Source organism: Bubalus kerabau, chromosome 6 (assembly GCF_029407905.1).
Source record: "Bubalus kerabau isolate K-KA32 ecotype Philippines breed swamp buffalo chromosome 6, PCC_UOA_SB_1v2, whole genome shotgun sequence".
NCBI classification, from domain to species: Eukaryota; Metazoa; Chordata; class Mammalia; order Artiodactyla; family Bovidae; genus Bubalus; species Bubalus kerabau.
In genome coordinates this window covers 114,050,438-114,076,473 of record NC_073629.1, presented here as the reverse complement: position 1 = coordinate 114,076,473, position 26,036 = coordinate 114,050,438, and the positions used below count along the sequence as shown (strand labels likewise).

The window sequence follows — 26,036 nt, the reverse complement described above, 5'->3', positions numbered from 1 at the left end:
CCAAAGGGGATGAGAGGCCTTAATGAAGGAGCCACAAAGAGGAGAGGCCAGCACAGCCGGGGCCCCCATGGGTGCTGTCGCCTCTCCTGCTCCTGGGGGAGCGACACCCCAAGCTCCTTCCCTGCCTTCCATTCCAGTACCTTCCTGTGGCCCAACCTCAGCAGAGGCCAGAGACCAGTGGCCTGGTTACTGCAGGGGATGGGGCGAGGGAGATCTGGGGAGAGGGGATCTGGGGGGGGGTTGCAGCCAGGCCCCCAAACCCCAGGCTCCTGGAGGTGGTAGGTCCCCGCAGGGCTGCTGAGGGCACCCAGTGCTGGCTAATGGCTGAGGGGGCACTGGGGCTGCACCTGCACCCATGGGGCTTCTCAGTAAACGTGCCCAAGGTGTCACACGGGCCAGTAGGGCTTGGGTCCCAGGCAGCCCCCTGGGGCTCATCAGCCTGCCCTTCTTTGGCTTCCTGAGGCCTTTGGGGGGCTGCCCCCTAGCTTACTGATGGACTGCCAGCCCCCAGCCCCACCCCTCGCGTGGCCCCCTGGGACTGCCTGCCACCTCTCCTGCCATCCTGTCCTGTGTCCTCCAGGCCTGCGTGGCTACCATGTTTCAGTGTGTGCACTTCTGGGGCTGGAGGGCCCTGGAGAGCTCTGCGGACCACAGTGATGCCACTGCCCCCAAGGAGATGACCGGTTTCCAGATGACCCTGTGCTCCGTCCTGGTGAGGAAGCTGAGGCAGGTGCCAGCCCCAGGGGCTTGGGGCTTCATCCTGTGATCCTGCTAGACATGAGGTGTTGAGACCAGCTCTGTCCGACAGAAAGCGAATGCAAACCAAACACCCATCTTTAAGATTTATGTTGAAAAACGTGAGAAGAGGTGAAACCACATTTAATAATAGATTTTATTTAACCGAGTAGTTCCAAATCATTGCCATTTCAACAGGCAATCAACAGACAATTATTAATGTAATAGTTTAGCTGTTTGGGATAACGTCTTCAGTATCCAGGAGGCACTTTACACTTAATTCAGACTAGCCTTGTTGGTTGGATGGCATCATCAAATCCATGGACATGAGTTTGAGCAAACTCTGGGAGATAGTGAAGGACAGGGAAGCCTGGTGTGCTGCAGTCCATGGGGTCACAGAGAGTCGGACACAACTGAGCGACTGAACAACAGCAAGCCACGCTTCAGGTGCTCAAGACCCATGTGTGGCCAATGGCTACCCTATCGGACAGTGCAGGCTGTGGGTGAGTGTGATCTCTCTGGGCCAGAGCAGAGTAACAGAAACCTGAAGGTCCTTAAGTTGCCTACCTGCTACTCTGCTGGGTGACTTTGAGATGAGCACTTGCCCTCTCTGGTCAGACCCTCTAGCATCAGATGGATGGGCATCTGTGGGCAGCCAGTCTGCAGGACCTCCTTTTCCATGGCACTGGGTGTCACTTGTTTTTTGCAGACTCAGAAAAAGCCTGCCGTTCTCTACAATTTCTTGCTAGAAACAATGACCTATGTTAAAAGCAACTTGTCACGGATAAGAATTGCTGCATGTAACTTGGCAGGTGAGCAGGCAGGTCTCCTGATGCAGGAGGGACCTTGAAGACCATCTGGTCAGACCCAGATCTGGAGTGGGGACAGGTGTTGGGAGTCATGCTTGGGCAGAAGTACCCCGTGTGTGTCCCATGGTGCTTCATACCTGCCCAATGCTGAACTTGACGTCCTGAACTAAACCCTTAACAGAAACTCTCATCAGGCAAAACCAAATCTCTCACTGACCTAATATTCATGTGATGGACATTTCTGACTGTCATTTTAGGAATCATTATGAAGCAGATGTCTGCGCATTACTTGAAAAAGCTGGATTTTCCAGCATTACGGAATTGTAAGTAGTGGAGATTCAAGTGTGAGTCAAAATGAGTCCACTCTGCTCATTTGGGAGCCTAGTGAAACTGCCTGAGGGGAGAGTCAGCTGACCCTGGATGTATTTGGGATGGGAGGCGTGGGTGGCCAGGGCACAGAGAGGTGGATGAACCTGCAGGGGGCTTTCTAGGAAGACAGCTCTGATGGTTCCTTGTGCTTTCTGCCTGCTCTCCGTAGCAGCTGGGGCCTGGGGGTCATCTTCCTGTCCTTGTTGACGTGACGGAAGACCCCAGGGATGGGAGATGCATGTGGAGACACGACTGCACCTGCCATCTTCTGAATTCACGCTCGGGGCGGGGATGAAGTTCAAACCCCCGTGAGCCCCTCGCCCCACAGTCAGCTCTCATCAGCACGCACCACCCAGGGCGGGCAGAGGACGAGGGCCTGGATGCAGGGTCCCCACCCTCCTTGTACACTCACTCTCAGCTCTCCAGGAGCTACAGCTGGACTCAGATCCTGGGGTTTGGAGGGCAGCTCTGGAGACGCTCAACATCTTGGATACCTGCAGTCAGCAGCAGCTTTTGGCTTCACCTGAAGGAATCTCCTAAATGGTTGGTCTAAGTGCAAAACGTACCTGCCTTTCTCCTGGGGGCCAAACCCGACCGTACTACCACGAACCCCTTTTAATTCCATTTGTAAGAAAAAGTATTTTACTTAAATAAATAATCAGTGCCCCTTTCTTTCCTCCCTTTGAAATAAACCTTCCTTGCTATTTGGGGAGCAGATTCCTGACTTCAAGGAGATGACACCCCAGAGCTGAGACAGTGGGGTGAAGGGAAATTCCAGTCCTAGCGGGGATTTCATTCCTGTGTCCCCTGAGTGGGTGTGTGTGTGTGTGTGTGTGAGGCCAGAGGATCTGGGTCCCCTTTGTGTCTTCACTGCATTTCAGTTCCTCCCACGTGGATGGTGTGTCCACTGCCAGGCTCTGTGCTGGGGTGGCCAGGGGAGCCCTGCTGCTGTCCAGCCCTGCTTCCAGGAGCCCCTCTCTTAAAGGGAAAGGAGACGTCTCCAGCGACCATGATGCACCCAGGGTGAGGGAGGGCGGCCTCCACTGGGGGCAGTGCCGGTGCCCGTCCACAGGTGTCACTCGGGGTGGCCTCAGGGAGGAAGTGACACCACACCATCCACCCTCGTCTCTTTCATATCAGGGTCCACTGGGCCAGAATGGGAAGGGACCCAGCGAGGCCTGGAGCAGAACCCACGAAGGGCCAAAGGGAGGAATTACCTTCAAGTCCAAGAAACAGGCAGGGGGAGAAGGGCAGGGAAACTCTTCCTATACTCATGCTGCCAGCAGGACAGTCTCGGGTTGTCCCCAGAGCAGATGAAGGTGGGATTTCCAAACCAGTCCCCCTGTAACAGCCCAAGGCGGTCACCACCCTGGGCCCATGGGTGGGAGGATTGCAAAGCAGTCCAGAAAACCAACGTGCACCAGAGGCTTCCCGGCAGACTGGTCTCACACTCTTGGTGATGCCCATGGAATAGACAGTGAAGTTATTTCCTGCCAAGTGATGAAGATGGTGGCTGCTGAAAGACTCAAGTCCCAGTGACACAGCCAGAAAGGAATGTGCCCTTCACTATAGGTCCTGGGGGAAGCCGTACGATTGCACAGTCAGGTCTCTGATCAATTCCATTCATGCCTGTGCAAAACATTTCTAGATGGTTTATAGACCTAAATTCAGAAAGCAAAAATTTAAGACAATATACTCATTTTGATCCTGAGGGTAGGGTAGGATAGCCTTTAAAAGTAAGAAGAAAAACCAGTTAAAAATAAAGGATTAACTTTTCTAAGTTAAAATATATCTTCTGGGACTTCCCTGGTGGTCCAGTGATTAAAATTCCATGCTTCCACTGCAGGGAGCTTAGGTTCTGTCCCTGGTTGGGGAACTAAGAGCCTCATGGCATGCAATGCAATGAAAAAAAAAAAAAAAGAAAGAAAATTTCTTGAATAAAAATGAAAGTACAACATATAAACATAAAAATTAAAAATAAATTTATCTTCTGTACAATAAAATATTGTAAAGTTAAGTCACAGATGAAAGAAGTTACTTGCAATTGATATAAAACGAGGTTGGTTCATATAAGCAGATTGGCAAACAGAATATGCCCAAATCAGTAATACAGCAAATTAAAAAATCAGTGTCACAAGAGGATGCTTGAAAAGCCAGTAGGAGGCTGGTTTGGGAGGTGACTGGGCTTGAATGAGGTCCTGAGGGTGGGGCCCCCATGACAAGATTGGTGCCCTTTATAAAAGACACTAGGTAGCTCCTTCTCTCTCCACATGACATGAGAAGGAAGCTGTCTGCAGGCCAGGAAGTGGGTCCTCCCAGAGCCCAACTGTGCTGGCTCCTGGATCTCAGCCTTCATCTCCAGAAGCAAAGTTCTGTTGTTTAAGTACCCAGTCTCTGGTGTTTTGTTATGGCAGCAGAACTGGCTAAAACACTCAGGTGACGTTGCAGTGTAAAGCTGTGGGTGGAAAGGGTACATCCATACAGGGAGAGCGTCACCTTGGGTAGGGAGATGGGAAGGAAAGGTGTGCAACTTAATCTTTAATCAACTTAAAACACCATTACACACAGCAACGTGTTAACAACCATTTACTCAGGATGTTGGTACATGGGTTTTGTCACTGTATTGTGAACATTTGTAAGATTTTATTTAAAAGTTACTGTCCATTAAGTAAACTAAAAAGCTTTTGCACAATGAAGGAAACTATAAACAAGATGAAAAAACAACCTTCAGAATGGGAGAAAATATAGCAAACAAAACAACTGACGAAGGATTAATCTCCAGAATATACAAGCAGCTCCTTCAGCTCAATATCAGGAAAACAACTCAGTCAAAAAGTGGGCAGAGGACCTAATCAGACATTTCTCCTAAGAAGACCCATTGATGACTAATAAACACGTGAAAAGATGCTCAACATCACTTATTAGTAAAGAAATGCAAATCAAAACTACAATGAGGTATCACCACACTCAGGTCAGAATGGACATCATCAGAAAAATCCACAAACAATAAATGCTGGAGAAGGTGTGGAAAAATGGGAACCCTCCTGCACTGTTAGCAGAAATGCAACTTGATATAGCCTCTATGGAGAATAGTATGGAGACTGCTTAAAATACTAGGGATAAAACTACCATATGACACAACAATCCCACTACTGGGCGTATACCCTGGGAAACCTCACCTGAAAAGGACACGTGTACCCCAGTGTTCACTGCAGCGCTATTTACAATAGCGAGGACACGGAAGCAATGTAGATGTCCATTGACAGATGAATGGATAAAGAAGCTGTGGTACATACACACAATGGAATATTACTCAACTATAAAAAGGAATGCATTTGAGTCCGTTCTAATGAGGTGGATGAACCGAGAGCCTGTTATACAGTGTGAAGTCGGTCAAAAAGAGAAAGACAAATACCACATATTAACACATATTTGGAAAACTCAGCAGTGGCCACAGGACTGGAAAAGGTCAGTTTTCATTCCAATCCCAAAGAAAGGCAATGCCAAAGAATGCTCAAACTACTGCACAATTGCACTCACACGCTAGTAAAGTAATGCTCAAAATTCTCCAAGCCAGGCTTCAGCAATATGTGAACTGTGAACTTCCAGATGTTCAAGCTGGTTTTAGAAAAGGCAGAGGAACCAGAGGTCAAATTGCCAATATCCGCTGGATCATGGAAAAAGCAAGAGAGTTCCAGAAAAACATCTATTTCTGCTTTATTGACTATGCCAAAGCCTTTGACTGTGTGGATCACAATAAACTGTGGAAAATTCTGAAAGAGATGGGAATACTAGACCACCTTATCTGCCTCTTGAGAAATCTGTATGCAGGTCAGGAAGCAACAGTTAGAACTGGACATGGAACAACAGACTGGTTCCAAATAGGAAAAGGAGTACGTCAAGGCTGTATATTGTCACCCTGTTTATTTAACTTATATGCAGAGTACATCATGAGAAACGCTGGACTGGAAGAAACACAAGCTGGAATCAACATTGCTGGGAGAAATATCAATAACCTCAGATATGCAGATGATACCACCCTTATGGCAGAAAGTGCAGAGAAACTAAAAAGCCTCTTGATGAAAGTGAAAGTGGAGAATGAAAAAGTTGACTTAAAGCTCAACATTCAGAAAACGAAGATCATGGCATCTGGTCCCATCACTTCATGGGAAATAGATGGGGAAAGAGTGGAAACAGTGTCAGACTTTATTTTTTTGGGCTCCAAGATCACTGCAGATGGTGACTGCAGCCATGAAATTAAACGACGCTTACTCCTTGGAAGGAAAGTTATGACCAACCTAGGTAGCATATTCAAAAGCAGAGACATTACTTTGTCAACAAAGGTCGTCTAGTCAAAGCTATGGTTTTTTCTGTGGTCATGTATGGATGTGACAGTTGGACTGTGAAGAAGGCTGAGCACCAAAGAATTGATGCCTTTGAACTGTGGTGTTGGAGAAGACTCTTGAGAGCCCCTTGGGCTGCAAGGAGATCCAACCGTCCATTCTGAAGGCGATCAGCCCTGGGATTTCTTTGGAAGGACTGATGCTAAAGCTGAAACTCCAGTACTTTGGCCACCTCATGCGAAGAGTTGACTCATTGGAAAAGACTCTGATGCTGGGAGGGATTGGGGGCAGGAGGAGAAGGGGACAACAGAGGATGAGATGGCTGGATGCCATCACTGACTCGATGGGCCATCACAGACTCGATGAGTCTGGGTGAACTCTGGGAGTTGGTGATGGACAGGGAGGCCTGGCATGCTGCGATTCACGGGGTTGCAAAGAGTCAGACACGACTGAACAACTGAACTGAACTGAACTGATGGAACCTAGAAAGATGGTACTTGTGAACTTATCTGCAGGGCAGCAATTTAGATGCAAACATGTCCACAAGTTTGTCCATACAAACTTGTGGACACAGAGGGGAAGGAGTGGGCGGGATGGATTGAGAGAGTAGCATTGAAGCACACACTTTACCATAGATGGCCAGTGAAAATGTGCTGTATGACATAGCTCAAATCCAGTGCTCTGTGACAACATAGAGGGGTAGGATGGGGTGGGAGGTGGAAGGGGGGTTCAAGAGGGAGGGGCATACATACACCTGTGGCTGATTTCATGCTAATCTAAGGCAGGAAACAGCACAGTGTTGTAAAGCAATTATTCGCCAATTAAAAATAAACAAATTTTAACCGTCCTTAATTTATGATGACCTAGATGAGAAACTGTCTTTACAACTGAAAAAAATCAAAACAAGAATTAAAACTTTTAAATGTTGGGATGTCTCTGGTGGTCCAGCGGCTAAGACTCTGTGCTCCTGATGCAGGGGGCTGGGGTCAGGGAGGTAAATCCTACGGACCACAACGAAGACTGAAGATCCTGCATGCTGCAAGTAAGAACAGGTGCAGCCAAATAAATACATAAGTATTTTTAAAAGGGATATTTGCATTTATTAAACTTTTTAAAGTGCTATGTCTATCGAAAAAGCAAACAAAATTAAAGGGTATACAAGTTAAAAAAAAGTCACTGTGATACTCTATTATAAACTCTATTATAAACAGCTCTAATGAAAATCATCAGCTGTCACAGGTGTTAAGTGGCTGCAGGTGTTTTGGGACATCACAGGACTGTTTACGTTTTCATCTAAAAATATTAAGCTGTTTGGAATTGCTTTTATGGGTGAGTTGACCGGTGATTCAATTTGCTACCTCCTAATATTGGAAGGTCTGATGCTGAAGCTAAAGCTCCGTTACTTTGGCCACCTGATGCAAAGAGCCAACTCAATGGAAAAGACCTTGATGCTGGAGAAAGATTGAAGGCAACAGAAGTGGGTGGCAGGGGATGAGATGGTTAGATAGCATCACCGACTCAATGGATATGAATTTGAGCGAACTCTGGGAGACAGTCTTCTGGCCTGGAGAATTCTATGGACTGTATAGTCCATGGGGTCGCAAAGAGCTGCACACCACTGAGCGACCTCCACTGGGAGACGGGGCGGGGGTGGTGGGACAGGGAAGGCTGCTGTGCTGCAGCCCATGGGGTTGCAAAGAGGTGGGCATGACTTAGCGACTCAGTAACAATAACAAATATGGAAGATGCCAAGTCCTGCTGGCCTGAATTTAAAAGGCTAAGCACCTGGACTTACTTTCTAGGGCTTGAACCTAGGTTTCAGAAAAAATCTTCTCTGAGGAAATAGGAAAGGTAAAGGAGGATTTCTGGTCACGTGTAAATTTAACAAAGAAAATATGTGAAAAATGGGCCTGTAAAAGATAACAGTAAAATTTTTAATTGAGCAACTTTATTCAAATAATTTCCAAAAATCCAGCATCATGTCAATGGGACCAATTTCATTGAGATTTGCTTTGAAGGGCAGATAAGTAAAGCAAGTTCTTGCATGTTCTTGAGAATTAAAAAATACACAAAAATCAGTTAGTGCAAAGAGGGAATACTCCAAAATAACTTGGCAATAGATTTTCAGCTTTGGGTTTTTCTGACACGAAATCATTTGTCTCCTCCATCCTGAAAAATGTGTCATTCTTTCCTCTAGGGGGGAAAATTCAGTACAATTTCACTAGAAATCCCAGTGCCGGCCCCCCCCAAAGCTTAACTGTTATTTATTTGTGTTAGTCATTCAGTCATGTCCAACTTTGCAAAACCATGGAACCCACCAGGCTCCTTTGCCCATGGGATTCTCCAAAAACAAGAATCCTGGAGTGGGTAGCCATTCTCTTTTCCAGGGGAAGATATATTTACTCCATTGAATATACATGAATATTTGAGTCATTATAAATACCCGAAGGAATGTAAAGGAACAACAGTAACAGTAGTTCCTCAAGCAGGCAGCGCAAACTGGCGGTTAAGACCATGGGCTTTCAATTAAAAAAAAAAAAAGACTCATGGGGTTTCAAATCCTGGCCCAGCCATGCATGCCTGTACGGATTCAGGAGTTAACGCTACATTTCCTTGGGGACCTCCTTGGTGGCCCGGTGGCTAAGACTCCACACTCCCAATGCTGGGGACCCAGTTCAATCCCTGGTGGGAGAGCTAAGACCCCATGTGCCACAACTAAGAACTCCCATGCTGCAAATAAGACCCGGGACAGCTGGAACACACACACACATGCACACACACACACACACACACACACACTATGCTGCAACTAAGAACTCCCATGCTGGAAATAAGACCCGGCACAGCTGGAACACACACACACATGCACACACACACACACACACACACACACACACTCTGCCTCAACTAAGAATTCCCATGCTGACTGTCCAGGATCTCATGAGCTCTCGGTCTGTCTGGCTTCTCAGAAGTGACTTTGTGTTTAATTTCCCGAGGCCCATCATGCCCAACATAATTTTTGTTGGTGGGATCAACTGCGCTAGCAAAAAGCCACTCTCTCAGGTGTGCATTCGAGTGGGAACTTTATATACCTGTATTCTAGCAAGAACTTTGAGTGGATGCACTTGTCATGGATCTGCTGAGACAGCCTCATTGATAAAAAGAACTAGCACCGCCCATTGGACAGAACGTATCTAATCAAAAGGTTCAAGTGGGGCTTAAAGAAGGAAGGTGCAAAAAGGGGTCAACACAGCCTGGTGCATGGAGGTTGGGCTCACAGCTCAGGAAGATTTGGTCCTTTTCCTCAATAAATATATAACATTAGGTGGAGAATATTAAGTAGAGAGTCCCCTGGACTGCACGGAGATCCAACCAGTCCATCCTAAAGGAAATCAGTCCTATATATTCACTGGAAGGACTGATGCCGAAGCTGAAGCTCCAATACTTTGGCCATCTGATGTAAAGAGCTGACTCATTGAAAAAGACCCTGCTGCTGGGAAAGATTGAAGGTGGGAGGAGAAGGGGATGACAGAGGATGAGATGGTTGGATGGCATCACGGACTCAATGGACACGAATTTAAGCAAGCTAAGTACTGGAGTTTCAACTTTAGCATCAGTCTTTCCAATGAATATTCAGGACTGATTTCCTTTAGGATGGACTGGTTGGATCTCCTTGCTGTTCAAGGATGATAAATACCACATGAGAACAGACAGAAGACATTCTCCAAAAAAAGAAATACAAAATGGCTCATAGGCTTGGAAAAAAACCAGCCTTTAATAATAATGTTACTGACTAGGGTTTTGCCTTCCCCAATCAAGAGAAATTGACTAGAGGCCAGACAAGAAACTCAAGCAAGGCTTTACTGGGGCCCCTGCTGCAGCAAGGTGGGGGAGTGAAAACAGACAACTGTTTCCCTTGCTGGCTCCCAGCGGCCGGCATAGCTTATCCCTTACATGCGGCAAGGGTAGGGGTGTCCTGCCCACCTCTTAGGCAGTGCTGTGTGCAGGGGGCATTCACAGTACCTACTTTTACTCCCAATCCCCTGCTTTCCATGGTGGCTCAGATGGTAAAGAATCTGTCTGCAATGCAGGAGACTCAGGTTCGATCCCTGGGTGGGGAAGATCCCATAGAGAAGGGAATGGCTACCCATTCCAGTATTCTTGTTCCAAGAATTCCAAAGACAGAGGAGCCTGGCTTGGACATGACTGAGCAACTAACACTTTCACTTCACTTTCCCTACTTTTGCTCCAGGCTCTTCAAAAGTGGCATTTAGGGTGGGTTTTTTTTTTTTTTTCATCTTTTGGGGCCAGAATTTGCCACAACTGCTGCATGCAGGCAGTTATTTTTAGTTCCATACAATTTCTTTGTACTTGGTTTCTCAGAGGGGGCATGTCCAAGCGCAAGCATTGCTACGCTGCAGCAACGGTCCCAGGTCCCAGCCTGTCTCCATAATCATAATAATAAAAGCAAATTTAAAACAAAATCCCACTTTTGCCTATCAAACTGATACTGTCTTTTTTTCAAGATTATACTTTAGACCAAAGAAGGTGAGATCCTGGCTCTCTCAAGACAGACCGAACCTCTCTGGACACAGTTTGGGACTATCTCAAACCATTTACCAGAGGGAACCGTGCATCGGTGCCCCACCCAGATCCCTGTGTTCTTATATCTTAGTGCACAGGGCCTGATCTCCAACACGGCATCTGCATTTCTCTCCCGTGGGTCCTCTCTGGATTTTAAAGCCCTCTTACCTGCCCTTGTGGACCCCCGGAAGTACAGGGAAATGAATACCACCTGGGAGCAGCCAATCACCAACAGGGGCAAGTGCCGGGATCCCCAAGGGCCTTCTGCCTCCAGTGGGGTAAATCCCCCGTGTTTTCTGCACTGGCTGCCCACGGCAAGCAGCAGGACTGAGCTCCAGCTGCCCACAGAGAGCTGCCTTCTTGGTGGTCATCACTCCCCACCCTACTCCCCACTCCTCTTCAGGCTTTCCTTCCCTTTGCAACTAAACTGCTTGCCCATGAATCCTCACATTAATGGAGCCAAAACAAACAACCATTGATCTGTTGGAAGGCCCTTTCCCATGGAAACAGTCATGGATATGTATGTACAGACTCAGCTACTGGAATATTTAGTGATGTCTTTTTTTATAAAGGAAAATAAAAGTGAATACACCTGGAAGTTGTGGTTATATAAATCCTGGTATATTCATGCAATAGAGTATTCCTTGGCCACTTAAAACAAATTAAATGTTATATAAAGACCTGGAGAGAGCATTCACAATAGGGTAAAGTGAAGGAAGAATGTGTTTTCTAAATTCTTCCTTCACTTTACCAATATACCAAATACAGTAGCGTTCCTTCAATATACTAAATATGGTATGTTTGCAGTATTTTATAACTCCACATATTTGCCAAAATAATAAGTGTGGTTATTTTGGCAAACATAAGGGAACATGAGTAATGGTGACTTTAATTTCCTTGCACGTGTGTGTGTACACCTTTTTCAAATTTTCTGTCAGAATCATGTATTACTTTTGTAGTTAGAACATGTAGTTTAATAATAAATAAATGCAACACCCATAAAGAGAACACCTAATATAATTAACGTAAATTTATTAATGTATTTTTAGTTATCACATCAGAAAAAAATATACCTTCCAGTCACTATAATTTAGGCATCTGTCAAATTCAGATCTGTTTGGGACAAGCAATGATTATCTACTCAGGCACATCACCCACCAATTTTATACATCATTCTTCCCCCACTAAAGTCAGAAATCATACACTGTCTCAGAAGAGCTCTATACCATTCATTCACATCACATTAAGGACAAGAAAGAGATATCTCCTTCTTTAGATGCCCAGTGGTATCTGCGAAACATGAGCATAATTGAGAACCAGCCGTAACTGGTGATGGAATGTATCTACCGATGCTGGACACATTCCTGGGGGAGGGGGAGGAGACACGCTTCCCAGACAGGTCCCATTTCTGGGCAGGAACAGTATTGTAGGTTGAAGGAAGGACCTACCGTTTCTCTTAAGTCAATTGAAAGATGACAAGTGAAGTCCAGATTAAAGTACTGGAGGGAGCACCAAAGAGACTCAAATATCTCTACCTGTGTGTGTGACTAGGGATTGGGTCATTTTTATTTTTCAAAACACACTCTGGGGCGTCATTTTCTGGTAAAGTAGTTCCTGAGTAAGCATAACATGAATTTAACCTTTCTCTAAAGTTTCCAACCCCGTTCTCAGTGTGTCTTGGATTTATGAGATTTCTTCCCAAAGCATTTCCGGAAGGCGAAGGCACAGGCCTTAAAGGTGACGAAGATGACTGTCAGCGTGACCGCCAGGAGGAAGCCAATCACATCCAGAGAGTGGTACTGGTACCAGGTGAGGTCATGGGCTGCAGGGCGCAGGTGGGATGCCCCCTTGTGCCTCATCACAAACTCCACCCAGAATACAGCCAGGTCCAGAGGCTCTATGGGGCGGTCCTTGTGAAGTCTGGAGAGGCGCATGATGTTTTCCTTATAGCTGAACACAAAGACAGTTATGTGAATGCCTGGAACACCAGCAGTAGTGAACCATCCTCCCTCTACCCTTGCTTCCAGATTTGCCAAATGTGGTAGAGTTTCTATTGTAATCAGAAACACACACACACACTCACACACTAAATATTCTTTATCTCTTAAAACTGGAAGCCAAAATTTTAAGTTATTTGAAACTTGCTTCCTACTCTTCTTCTTCTCTTTTTAGTGATATCCTTATAGGAAATTAGTCATACTTTCTGGTAACAAGATAAAGAAATAAAGGAACAGGTCATCTCAGAAATTATTAATGATTTCCCATTCAATGAGATTGCAAATAATCACTTCTAGCCAATGTAAAAGACAGTTTAAAGTGCCGTATCCAAGACAGTGATATACTTTCAACTACTGAGGCATTAGACCATCCAAGTGCTAAATTTTGCATGAGGGAGTGTCTATGCAGCCTGTTAAGGAAAAAATGGGTTCCTGTTTATTTTGGACTGTGTGAACAGCTGAGTCAATATCCAAATCCAAAATGGGTTGGATACTTCATCTCTTAGTATGGATGCACTAGAAGAAGAAAGAGAAGGAAGAGAAGGGGAAGGAGGAGGTGGCAAGGGGAAGAAAAGAAGGGAGAGACGGAAAAGCAAGACACTTATTCAGGAGTGATTATGGTCATATCTGACCTTAAACATGTCCATCATTTCATATGGGTACATTATTATAATGTACTACTAATATTTGGCCATAAATTCTGTTAAACACCTTCTTTTTATATAAATTGTCTCATACAAAATAGATTTTCTTGGACTTTCACTCATTAATTTATTAAGCACCTGTTATGGCCTGGTTTTATAACCCAATGTTGGAAATTTTTTCACTTCTCTTTATCTTCTCTTTATCTTTTTATCTTTCCACTTCTCTAAACTGGGTGCAGTCCCAGTTTAGAGTTTTGGAAACAAGGAGATTCACATGTGATGGGTCAGAAAGGAATAAAATTAGTAACTTGAAATGACTGATTAGTTTTTTTTTTTTTTAGATAGTAATGTACTAGAGAACTTCTACCAAGTCACTTTTAGATTACAAGTAGTTGTCCATACCACTGAACAAAAGGTCAAAGTTACGTTACTAATACAAACCTCCAGAATGAGCTACTAGCATATGGAAAGAAATCAGGCTTTAACTGTAGTGATGCATGAGCAGCATGACCCAATGCTGACAAGCTGGGCTGCCAGAAGCCAATTGAAATGATGGATAAGAACCACATCAACTGCTCTGCCCAAACACTGTGGGCACTTTACCCTGGGGTTATGTAGACAATTCTTTTCTAATCAGAAGCATCACACGCATGCGAGCACCACCATTTCTTGCCCGTTTTCCCTTGTCTAGGCTGGTTGTTCCCCTGTGTAGTGTCTCTTCCTATGTGAACACATTCCAGTCTTTTTACATCTGTCTTCCTGACTGATGGCTCCTTTAAAACGAAGAAACTATGGGTAAAGGTTCCTGATACTCTCGTAGATACATACACATACACACACACGCATGCATGTGCACATACATAGCTGACTGTTGGATGAAGTCCACGCCTGTCCATAGCTTCTTTCTAGAAGGTTCTGATCAGCCTATTACTTGTAGCAATTGACAGCAATACAATAAAGTTCACGCAGAGATAATTTGATCTAATGGCTTTTGCCTGTTGATTTGCTTTCAGAGCCACATTTGAACAACCTTGACTTTACTTTTATCATGAGCCTTTGTCATAGCATATCACACACACACACACACACATTTTTAAACCCCCATGGACTAAATTTCTCACAGGTTTCAGTGCTGGGAAAAACCATACCTTAAGTAACTGATTTGTTTTTATCTTGGACACTATGCTTCTTCTAATGGAATATTTCTTTCTTTGCAGGAACTTAGAGATCAGACATTTATTATATTGACATTTTTTAAATAAATTGAAATTTTAAGTACACCAGGGGAAACAATATTTAAAATCATTTTTATGATAAATTCTATAGAAATTAAAGCACGTTTGTGTAAAATGAGTGGTAATAACCCCAAGTCATCTTACTTATAAACTAGATCTTGGTGGATTTGTTTTTGCATCTGAACGGTTATTGTGAGGTGATGGCCAAAATACAAGTAGCAAGTATTCCTGGGTAGTTTTTCTCTTACCTCTTTTCATTGATGACAGCTTTCAAGGCATTTTCTAAATCTTCCGAACTCATTTCCAGGACATTCAAAGTCACTCCAGCTCCCCGGGTCTCCATGCGCTTTGCATTGTCCATCTGATCACCAAACAAGGGCATCATCACCATGGGAATGCCATTGCATATTCCTTCATAAATGCCATGGGAGCCGGAATGTGTGATAAAGGCCCGAGTCTTTGGGTGACCTGAGGAGAAAAGCAGGGGGTGATGCCACCAGTCAAGCCACCGAGTTTCACCATCTGACATCGTCTGGGTTCTCCAAGCATGCTCAGGGCCCAGTGCCATCCACACATGGCCCTTGCAGAAATGTGCAGAAGCGCATGTGGGTTGAGGTATCCTACCAAGTAAAAGGCAATGTGGGATATGTTGACAATAATCCTTTCCAGCTAAATAATCCTTTAGAATAGCCCTGCCTGAGCCACTTTCTTAATTTAACCTTGGTTAGACCCTACATGCTAAATCCTCCCCACGTACCAAGCAGATCGTTCTGGGGCAGCCACTTGACGAGCTTGGTATTCTTCGCAAGGTTCGGTGGTGGAGTCCCAGTGTACCGCCACAGGACCTTGCAGAAGAAAAAAAAAAAAACCCGAGTTTAAGAACGTACACATACAATTTTTAAAATGAGACAAGACGTCAGCTATAGTAGCTAGAAATTGGAGTCTCTGAATGAATATAACTTTGGAAAAGGTAGGAGGGATGATGATTAAGAAGGCTTTTGGGGACAGGTAACATTCTGTGTCTTGTTCCAGAGGCTTGATTCCATGGGTGTGTTCACTTTGTGAATCTGTGAAAATTCAGCAAGTTGTATATCTATGATTTTTGCACTTTTCTGAACTTCAAGGGAAATTACTTAATAAAATGAGTGGGCATGGAACTATAAAAGCAGAAATACAAGAAATGAATCCAGTGTCCTAACCAACTGCTTTCTGGAGAAATATTCTCATGCAATATGAAGAAACACTATCCTGCTCAATTTATTTTAAAAAATAAATTCTCTTTAATACACTTTTGAGTCAGTTAAGTGAGAAAGAGTCCTCCTCGTGCAGTGGATCATGGTTTAACAGCGTAGTTGAGAATGAAATAGCAAAAAAAAAAAAAAAAAAAAGCTTTGGATTACTAGTAATAATTGGGAAGTGGCAGGGAAATCCAAATTTAAAGCCCAACTCATAAATTAATTTAGTTATTGCAAGTCTGGGGTTAGAACTCTTGTGAAGATAGATATTTAAAAAATCGTATAGAATCTTCTTACTGTTTGAGGTATTTTGCCCAAAGCATCAGCAATTTCCATAGCTTTCTGCTCCGGAATCTCCGAGACCATTGAGCCCAAAGAGAAAACCACAATTCCATGTTCTCCAGAAGCATTTACATAGGCTTCAAATTCCTAGAAGCAGAAGAGAAATTTCCAGTTAATTTTTTCTCATATTTTTTGATGACTATATGCATTCAGCTCTGAATAAGGTATCTTCTTCATAAGAAAGTGATTACAGGAGTGTGTATTTGTGTGTGTGTGTGTGTGTGATAGAGACACAAAGTATTAATGTGTGTTGTAACACCCTCCCTCCCCAAGTCCTTTCCATCCCAAAGAAGGAAGGTTTCCTGCTTACTGAGTTATCACCCGGGTTCTCCTCTGAAATGTAGATTCCAAGTCATGTGTCAAGTTTCTGAGAGAAAAGTGATCAGAAGAAAAGCCAGATCCTTTTCCCCAGGGCTTCATGCAGCTGGGAAAGTTTGGAAGAAAGCAGGCTTTGGGGAGGAGGGCTGAACGAGTGAGCTGAAGGCAATAGTAAGAAGGGAGGAAAGGGGAAGGAGCCTCCTGGAGAGAGGAGTGAGGTTTCAGCAGATTCCGTGAAAGGAAACATGGGAGGAGAGAAACACTGTCCAAATAGAATTTCAGCAAACTCTCTCCAGCACTTCCTCTCTAAGAAAATCTACGTAAAGACCCGTATTACTTTTCAAGACTTCTAGAATATTCTTTTTATGCTGAAAGAATGAATGGAGTCAAAGCACAAAGCTACAGAGGGCATTAAGAATTAGACTCATGATTAAGGAAAAACCTCAAAGAGCAAAAAATCCTTCCACAACAAAAATCCTTCTGGCTTCCCTGCAGCCTGTGGCAGTCAATACACTTGAACGAGTAAAGCTCATATCCATGTCAACTCCATGCTGAAATGTAACCAGTCAACCGTGCATTTTCCCAACCTTTTCCTGGATAAGAGTTTCTAAGGTGTTTAAGTCAACGTGCCTGCTTTAGCATAAAGAATATACAGAAACGTATTTGAATCTTTCTCTGCTGATTCTGTACGTACTGTAAAATGTAAACTGTTCCTCCCTAGGTATGAAAAACACAAAATAAGGGACAGAAACCCTTGCCAAGTGTGTCCCAGCGACCTGAGCCCCTTCTGTGGGGTTCAGAGAAGGTGAAGGGCATGTGAGTAAACCTTGACCACCAAAGTCTCTTGGTAGGAAGGAAAAAGAGGCACAGTTTTCACCCACGCAGCATATGACCCTCACCCAGAGCCCACTTCCTATTCTTAGTTCACTATGTCCCTCACGGTCATCCAAGGAAGCCTGTATGTGCAAGGCTGCTCCATTGTCTCAGGAAGCATCCAGCAAAGATCACCAGCAGGCAGACAGCCTTGGCTACTTAAGGACAAAGTTCAAGACAAGGCAACGAGACTTTCAGAAGAAACTTCAGGGCCAGATGACCCAAGGAATAAGGAATGGAAAACAGAGAGAGGGTGGCATGCCGACCCCTGTGTGGATTACACCAGCTTGTTCTCCTCTGCATGTGAGACAGGATCATCCGAAAACTAGGACCTGAGTGCATTCAAAGTCCGTCCCTTTACTAACAGCATCCTATTGTCACTATGATGACTTTTTAAGTCAAGGAGTAATTGGGAGGGGGGGGCATGCCATGTAGCTTGTGGGTTCCCTGACCAAGGACTGAACCCATCAAGTGAGTTTTGGTGTATTTGAGCTATCAACTATGATTGATTTGCCAGTTAACAATGAATCTTACAACTACTAGAACCCGAGTAATCTGTGGTTCCTTGAATGAAGCAGAAAGATGGATATTAGAAAATGTCTGTGTGTGTAGGGTGAGAATCAGACATGGCAGGGATCCCAGCTAGTAAGTACAGGTTAGTTTACAACCTGGCAAAGGCCTATCCCTTAAGGAATAAGGGATAGACTTAGAGATCAATGTCAAATGAAAGCTCTGAAAATGATAGGGATAGAATGAAGGGACACAATAGATGATTACATAGTTAATCCCACTAGCAGATTATAAGTAGAAAAACATAGGAGACCCCTGTAAGTTCATGATTACTTGAGAAAGCAGGTTTCCTTAACCACAAAACCAAGCAGGCTTGCGTAACAACAAAACCAGGCAGCAAAAGCATGGTGCATGTCCCAAAACACTAAAACAATGGTAGCGTGAGACCAACATCCTGCCCAGTGAGTTCAGTAAGTTAATGATTCCTAGGACTTGCTGTCTGCACACATAACCGCGACCCTAGCTTGACCATATAGGGACAAGAAAACGCTCCTGGAGGAGGAGCCGATGATGGAAGCATGACATCTACTCAAGAAAGACAAAGGTCTTCTCCCCCTCCCTGCTTTTCCTTTGATCATAAAGCTGTAGCACACCAAGTTCTCAGGTGTGGCATTTCTCACCCACCCTCTTGTAAGCCTCAAGTGTGTGTGCTTAGTCACTTCAGTCATGTCCAACTCTGTGCGGCCCTATGGACTGTAGCCTGCCAGGCTCCTCTGTCCATGGGATTCTCCAGGCAAGAATACTGGAGTGGGTTGCCATACCCTCCTCCAAGGGATCTTCCTAACCCAGGGATCAAACCTGCAGTGTCTCCTCCATCTTCTGCATTGCAGGTATATTTTTCTTTACCACTGAGCCACCCAGGAAGCCCCAGGTAAGCCTCATAAGCATCCTACCCTAATAAATCACTTCTTATCTATCACTCTGCCTCTCACTGGATTCTTCTCTATAATAATACATAAAGAACTATGGTACCAGAACTCTTTGGAGTCCTCCTGAAATGATGCCAAACTTTTCAGCAAAATGCAACAGGAATAATGCAATCAGAAGAACAGCAGCATTAGTCACAGTGTTGAAACTAGAACCTGGAGATGAATGGTGGGTGTATCTCAGGAAGAAAGGAAGGAAACCCCTAGATTCAGCCTTGGGCAATAATCTTAGCATGGCATGATCTGTTTCCAAACTTCAGAGCCAACTCCAGGGTGCTCCAGGCTTCAAGACACACACACACTACCCGTGCATGCACACACACGCAGTGGTAATCTACTTGAAGGAAACAGCAAGGCACAAGTAGGGCAATTTTCCCTGAACGGTTGGTCATTAATGATCTAATTCACTCCCTGAGAGCCTCCAGATGGTTTTATATGTCTCCAAAGAATGCCACGGAGAAGGTGATAGCACCTGACTCCAGTACTCTTGCCTGGCAAATCCCATGGACGGAGGAACCTGGTGGGCTGCAGTCCATGGGGTTGTGAAGAGTCGGACACGACTGAGCGACTTCCCTTTCACTTTTCACTTTCATGCATTGGAGAAGGAAATGGCAACCCACTCCAGTGTTCTTGCCTGGAGAATCCCAGGGATGGGGAGCCTGGTGGGCTGCCGTCTGTGGGGTCACACAGAGTCAGACATGACTGAAGCGACTTAGCAGCAGCAGCAAAGAAAGCCATGGCCATTAGTGAGACTGTGTGAACTGAGGGGTTTCTTGGGACTCTGTGTTAAAACCAGAATGTGTATCCACACTAAGTCATTTCAATTGTGTCTGACTCTTTGCAACCCCATGGACTGTAGCCCCCCAGGCTGCCCTGTCCATGGGATTCTCCAGGGAAGAATACTAGAGTGGGTTGCCATGCCCTCCTCCTAGGGATCTTCCAACCCAGGGATCGAACCTGTATCTCTCAAATCTCCTGCATTAGTGGGTGGATTCTTTACCACTAGCGCCACCTGGAAAACCCTAAAATCAGAACAGTCCTGAACAAATCACAATGCTGTCTACCCTGGCTGTGACCTAGGAGACTTCAGACAGGGCCCAGCACACCTGATTTTCAGAGACGACTGCCAACCGTGATTCTGAACATGGCCATAAAGCCCAAACACTGGCCAGCCCTACTCCCAGGCCAGCCCACTGTCTAGTCTGCCCCCACCAGCCTCAGGCCCTCTTTGAGGTCCCTGGCTCCTGGCAGCTGTCTTGGCATTTCCTATCAGGCTTATTCGAAAGATCAGGGAGGCAATATCATCCTCCGTACCCCCACGCTGAATTTGCTCCATTTGCTAGACCTCCTCTCCTTCACAAAACCCACTCTTATGGCTTTAGCCTTGTCTAGAAAGGACCAAGTCTAATGTCCCCACTGCACCCACTCAGTTTTGGGCAGGATGTGATTAGCATAAAAGGAACATACAGAGCCATAAACACTGAAAGTGAAATAGTAGCACTTGGCTGGAGTCTAAATGGCATGAAAGTTCATCTACAAATTACAGAAAGACAAACTGCAGAGGCTATGTTATTGAGGCCAGTGTTGATTCTGGGCCAGTACAGGATTCCATAATGCTGAGGTCCACCCCCAACTTGGCAAAACTTCCCCTAAACCTTGTCCTGGCTTCCCTGGTGGCTCAGAGTAAAGAATCGGCTTGCCAATGCAGGAGATGCAGGTTCGATCCTTGGGTCAGGAAGATCCCTTGGAGAAGGAAATGGCAACCCACTCCAGTATTCTTGCCAGGGAAATCCCATGGACAGAGGAGTCTGATGGGCTGCAGTCCATGGGGTTGCAAAGTCAGACACGACTTAGCGACTAAACAACAGCAACAACAGCAAAACCTTGCCCTGACTCTACACTCTCTGGAATGGCCAAAGTGTGAAGCAACATGTTGACAGTAAGAAACCTTAATCCCCTGCCTTTTGTCCCATTCCAGAAAAAATGAGGTCCCCTCAAAGGGAAAATACATGCCTACGTGTCCAGGAGGTTTTTCCCCCCTAAAATAAACCATTTATTGAAAAAGAACTTTTTTCTTAAATTTCATTAATCAGCTTTTTGCATAACAAATGTGTGGCTTGCCAACAACAAAAGGTAAGACTGCACAGGTGACGAACGCCCCACCTCCTCCTGCTCCTGTCCACGCACCATGACCAGGGCCCTGAGAGCTGGTGTCCAGAGGTAAAGAAGCTGGGTGCCAAGTGCCATTGCTATGGGACACGGACCCCTGCCTCCGTCACTGCCGTGTCTCGGGTGACTGAGAACCATGGCATTTAGTGTAGTATTGTTGACCTTTCTAGGTTCAAAAGCAGTTGTAGTGTTATCAGGCATCCTGGGCCTTGTTAATCTCCTGTTTGTCAAGTGTACTGACTTCGAAACCCAGGAGGCTTTTACTAGAAGTCCTGACTTTGGCTGTGAGTTTAGTATTTTGAGTTCTAGGCTTTTATTAGATTTTTCCTTCCCAAATGCCTTTCATTTTGCAAGGAGACTCATGAAACAGTATGTTGGAAATGTGTTGCTGTCTCATTGTATATTTAGAGCCACTTAGGAACACTGCGAGCTTCCTTGTCACCACTCTTTCTTCTCTTCATCATCTTCAAGTCTGTTCTTACTGATCCTCTGTTTGATTGTTTTCCTTACAACCATCGTGGATGTGTGGACACCATCTCTGGATCTCTGTGTATTCTGAGATGTTCTCAGCCTGAGAGGGGACTGACATCTTGGAATTCTTGAGTGTCATGCCTTTGCTCTCAGCATTGTTCTACCATCTTTATTCTTTGATGGCATCCCAAAGGTATGCCCAACACCAAACTGTGCTTTCTCTAGGGACTCTCATTAACAAAGATTTCATCTTTATACTTGAAAAGTTCAGGACTTTTACCAAGAGCATTGGGAATAGTATGATCCCCAGTAGAGGGAAGGAAGTGCAGAGCAGCACTCTCTAACTAACCAAGGGGAAAAAAGATAACAGCAATGTGACAGACCAGCATAAATCAAGAAAAAGGGAGATGACAAAGCAAAGTAAAAATAAACTGCAAGAGTTATAATCATATCTGTTGATTGTTAAGTGCAAACAGGTGAAATTCAACTGTTAAAGGAATCTGCCTGACTAGGTTAACAATATTGGCTCTGTAGAGCTTTGGGGTTTATTTTGTTGTGTTTATCTTTTGCAGCACGGTATGTGGGGTCTTAGTTCCCTGACCAAGAATCAAACCCATGCCCCCTTCATTGGTAGCACAGAATCTTAACCACTGGACTGCCAGGGAAGTCCGTGCTTCATGTTGTTTAAAGAGAAGGAAGAAGGTTGAAGACCTGGAGTACTAAGGAGGTACTAGAGAAATGTAAACAAAAACAGGGCAGAAATGGTGATATTAGTATCTAAAAATGGAATTTCAAATTAAAAGCATTTCAGTAAGACAATGGGAACTGCTATCAGGCACAATTTACAGAAATATTCTCACATCTAAGCTCACTTGCAAAAAACAAGGCAGCAACCAACACACACTCAATACAATTTACCACTTAAGGGGAAAATACGTCAATAAATGATATAAAGATGTGATGTCAAGAAAGACCTTTGATAAAGTTCTGCAGTCTCTCCCATGAAACATCCTAAATAAAGAAGAAAATCACTTAAATAAATAAAAGCTATTTTCCAAACGCAACAGCAAACGTGCAAAAATATCTTGCTCGGACCTGTTGGCTAACTTTCTTTCCTTTGATCTGAGATATGACCGTGGGTTTGATGACATTTCACCCCTTTCTTTTTCTCTGTCTGAAAAAGAACCATTAACGGATTTCCACACTCCTAGATTTTCTCATCTTGCTTTCAGAAAATCCACAGCATGCCTTCTTTCTTCACCAGACCACCCCACTAGACACAAATGTGTCCAGCAGACCGTGGGGGTCTCAGAATCTTATTGCCAGGGGGTCTTTGAGGGCTTCCGAGATCTCTCCCCACATTACAGGGGTGGAATCAGAGCCCCATTCAGGAGCCCCTGTTTTGCAGCAGTGGGATGGAGGTGTCCAGGTAGCACCCGACTCCTCACCTGGTGTTGCTCCTGCTGCCAGAAAGTTCAGCTGGCTATGACAATTATATAATCATTGAAAACACGAGGGCTGCTCTGCTGGCTCAGCGATAAAGACCCTGCCTGCTGGTGCAGGAGACTCGGGCTCAGTCCCTCATCTGGCCGAGGAGCAACTAAGCCCGCGTGCCACAAGTACTGAGCCTGTGCTCTAGAGCCCAGGAGTTACAACTACTGAAGCCAGGCCTCCCTAGAGCCCGTGCTTCTCAACAAGAGAAGCCACCGTCATGAGAAGCCTGTGCACCGCAATGAAGAGTAAGCCCCTCTCGCCGCAACCAGAGAAAAGCCTGGGCAGCAACAAAGACCCAAAGTCAAAAATTATTATTTTTTAAATATTATAAAATATGAATGTCAGAAGCTCACTGGAAATAAGATTCATCACTCTATGAGGGTGATAGTAGCCCCTCGTAGGAGCCAGACTCAGCCTCTGGAAAGTACTTGGGCTACCAGCAGATTCCAAACCAATACTTGAATAAATGAAGGAATGCCCACTGAACTGTCACCTACTTGAAGGATCCTTCCCAAATCCCCATTAGAAGGAACCTCTCCTGCTATTCTCTATCCCCTCTGTCGAGATTTGGAAGAGAATGTGAATGCTACTTTTGTTTTTTTTCTGCAAACTTCCAGTTGCAGAGGTGGAAAACATTAATATATAAGCATTTAAGAGAGTGAGATGCATGAGCTTTGAATCCAGCATCAGAACCTGGCTGTCTAGTGATTTGCTTTATTATAGGAAACGGAACTGCCGTATTCAGCATCTTATTATGTAGAAACTGGACTTTTAACCAGGAACATAAAGGCAATTTTCCCTGCCATGCAAGATCTATCTATTGATGCCAAAGATTTATTTCGGCAATCTTGACTTTTGTGAGCCTGACCTGACCACGGGCAAAGTCCATGCTGCACAATTTTGTTCTCTGCGAGGAGCCCTGGACCCAGGGCCCTGTGTTTATGGCATTTAATCCATGTCACATCTAATCAATTACTATCCACTGGAGTGCACAGAATAAAATGGCCAAAGTACACTTTCCTAAAGTCTCCGATAAAAAAAAAAAAAAACCTAGAAGAAGATGCCAAAGAGTTATAAATTACAACTCACTCCTAAGAGACTGGTGAAATAGAAATGAACGAGAAGGCATTTGAGGCTGTCTCAGCAGATCCATGACAAGTTCATCCACTCAAAGTTCTTGCTAGAATACAGGTATATAAAGTTCCCACTCAAATACACACCTGAGAGAGTGGCTTTTTGCTAGCGCAGTTGATCCCACCAACAAAAACTATGTTGGGCATGATGGGTCTCGGGAAATTAAACACAAAGTCACTTCTGAGAATCCAGACAGACCCAAAACTCATGAGATCCCGAACAGTGATGTCTTTCTGAAGGATTTCCGAGGCAAGCAGCCCATACGGGGAATAAACCATATCGCACAGCAAACTCTCTGACAAGGTGATGAACATGTTCTTCACCCGCTGCAGGAAGGTCATGTGATCTGAGTTAAAGGACAGATACCTGGGCACGTAGGATGGTGGACTGGGGCTCTGGGTACCCTGAAAGTCCAGGCTGCATGGCAGTCCATTCAAGAAGAACACGGCAGGCACAGACAGGTACTGGGCCACGATGGGGCCACAGGGAAGGAAAGGGTCTGTCAACACGGCATCGAAGCTACTTGCAGTCAGGGAGGCCATCAGCTCCTTGTTGCGCAGTAAGTGGGAGCAGGCGGATAAGATCAGAGCCGAGTCCTTTTTTATTTTCTGGTAGGTTTTGATCACGCGCTTCAGGAAAGGCTCATCCTCAAAAACAGTACGCCCGAGGCTGATAAAAATCTCTTCCAAGTCCTCCCTTCGGAATGGCACAGGGTACCTCTTCAAGGTGTAAAATGCTTCCTCTTTAATGTATACGGAGACGTTAGGTGCCAGGACCACTATGTCATGTCCCTTCTGCTGCAGTGGCTGGAGAGGTCCGATCAAACTCAGCCAGTGGCTGCCATCTACCGGGACCACCAGCAGCTTCCCACCCCGGGACACGGAGGGGCAGAGTGCGCACAGCAGCAGGAGCAGGATGACTGGGCATTCCCCCTGGGACCCTGCTGTCATGCTTGCTCTGCTGTTGCTACCAAGACAGCCACCTGCCGGAGGTCTGCCTTCTCTCACTTACATAACACAGGAACCAAACTAAACACCAAGTTAGTGTTTGCTTGTGTCATGTGACCATAGCTGTCAGCTACAGACTCCTGGGTGTTTACTTTTGGAGATAAAGAGGGCAGGACTTTCTAGGTCTCACCATAGGCAACAGTTTAACTGGCTGGAAGCCCCTAAGCATGCGAATTCTTTTTTTATCTTTTCAATTGAACTAGACTCGATTTACCATACTGTGTTAGTTTCAGGTGTAGAAGGAAGTGATTCAGGCATATGCATGCTCACGCTTCTGCACTCTTAAGCTCCCTGCCCTCCCTCCCCTGCCCAGGAGTTCACCAAGATCAAGATTCTAGGTGAGAAGAAAAAAGGTGGCAAGGGTTTGGCTCATAGGTGTGTGCTTATCTGTCATTCTGAAATTCATAGTCCAATTTAAACAATAAGGGCAGTCATTCTTCTAAAGTCTCAATGTCACAAGCGTTCATCTGTAGATTACATAGAGCAAAGGGGCTGTAAAAACACATAGTCACCACGTTAATGATTTTATGACTTTACTGCATCAGGCAGAGCCTCAGAACTTTTTGAGGCCTCTGTGCACTTGAATGGTTTAAGAGTGTGACTCTGTCCAAGACCAGAAATTGTTCTTTACCAAAATGAATAGCAGGCAGTCCACACCCACTCTCAAAAATTATGACCAAGAACCATGACTAAGCAATCCAATAAAACTTCTGCCCTGCAACCTGTGGAGACCTGACACTCAAAATCCACTGTGAATTCCCCCACTCATCAAAGATTTATG

At 45.0% G+C, this 26,036-nt stretch overlaps 2 protein-coding genes across 3 annotated transcripts in view; one reads left to right on the top strand and one right to left on the bottom strand.

Moving 5' to 3' along the window:
- The window catches only part of MROH2A (maestro heat like repeat family member 2A), a 56,146-nt gene extending 53,693 nt beyond the window's left edge, over positions 1-2,453 (top strand). The window contains 4 exon segments of the mRNA XM_055587030.1: positions 581-712; positions 1,445-1,547; positions 1,802-1,867; positions 2,332-2,453. Coding sequence (XP_055443005.1) covers positions 581-712; positions 1,445-1,547; positions 1,802-1,867; positions 2,332-2,453 — 423 coding nt within the window.
- Positions 2,454-11,857: 9,404 nt separating this feature from the next.
- LOC129655738 (UDP-glucuronosyltransferase 1-6-like) overlaps positions 11,858-26,036 on the bottom strand; it is a 145,844-nt gene continuing 131,665 nt past the window's right edge. Inside the window, exons 1-5 of one of the 2 annotated variants that reach the window (XM_055586514.1) lie at positions 24,335-25,198; positions 16,249-16,380; positions 15,474-15,561; positions 14,965-15,184; positions 11,858-12,790 (exon numbers count right to left, since the gene is read on the bottom strand). In XM_055586514.1, coding sequence (XP_055442489.1) covers positions 12,508-12,790; positions 14,965-15,184; positions 15,474-15,561; positions 16,249-16,380; positions 24,335-25,198 — 1,587 coding nt within the window. In that variant the 3' untranslated portion in view covers positions 11,858-12,507. Of the gene's footprint in view, positions 12,791-14,964; positions 15,185-15,473; positions 15,562-16,248; positions 16,381-24,334; positions 25,199-26,036 lie in introns of those variants that run through there. The other variant, XM_055586515.1, reaches the window with a different exon arrangement.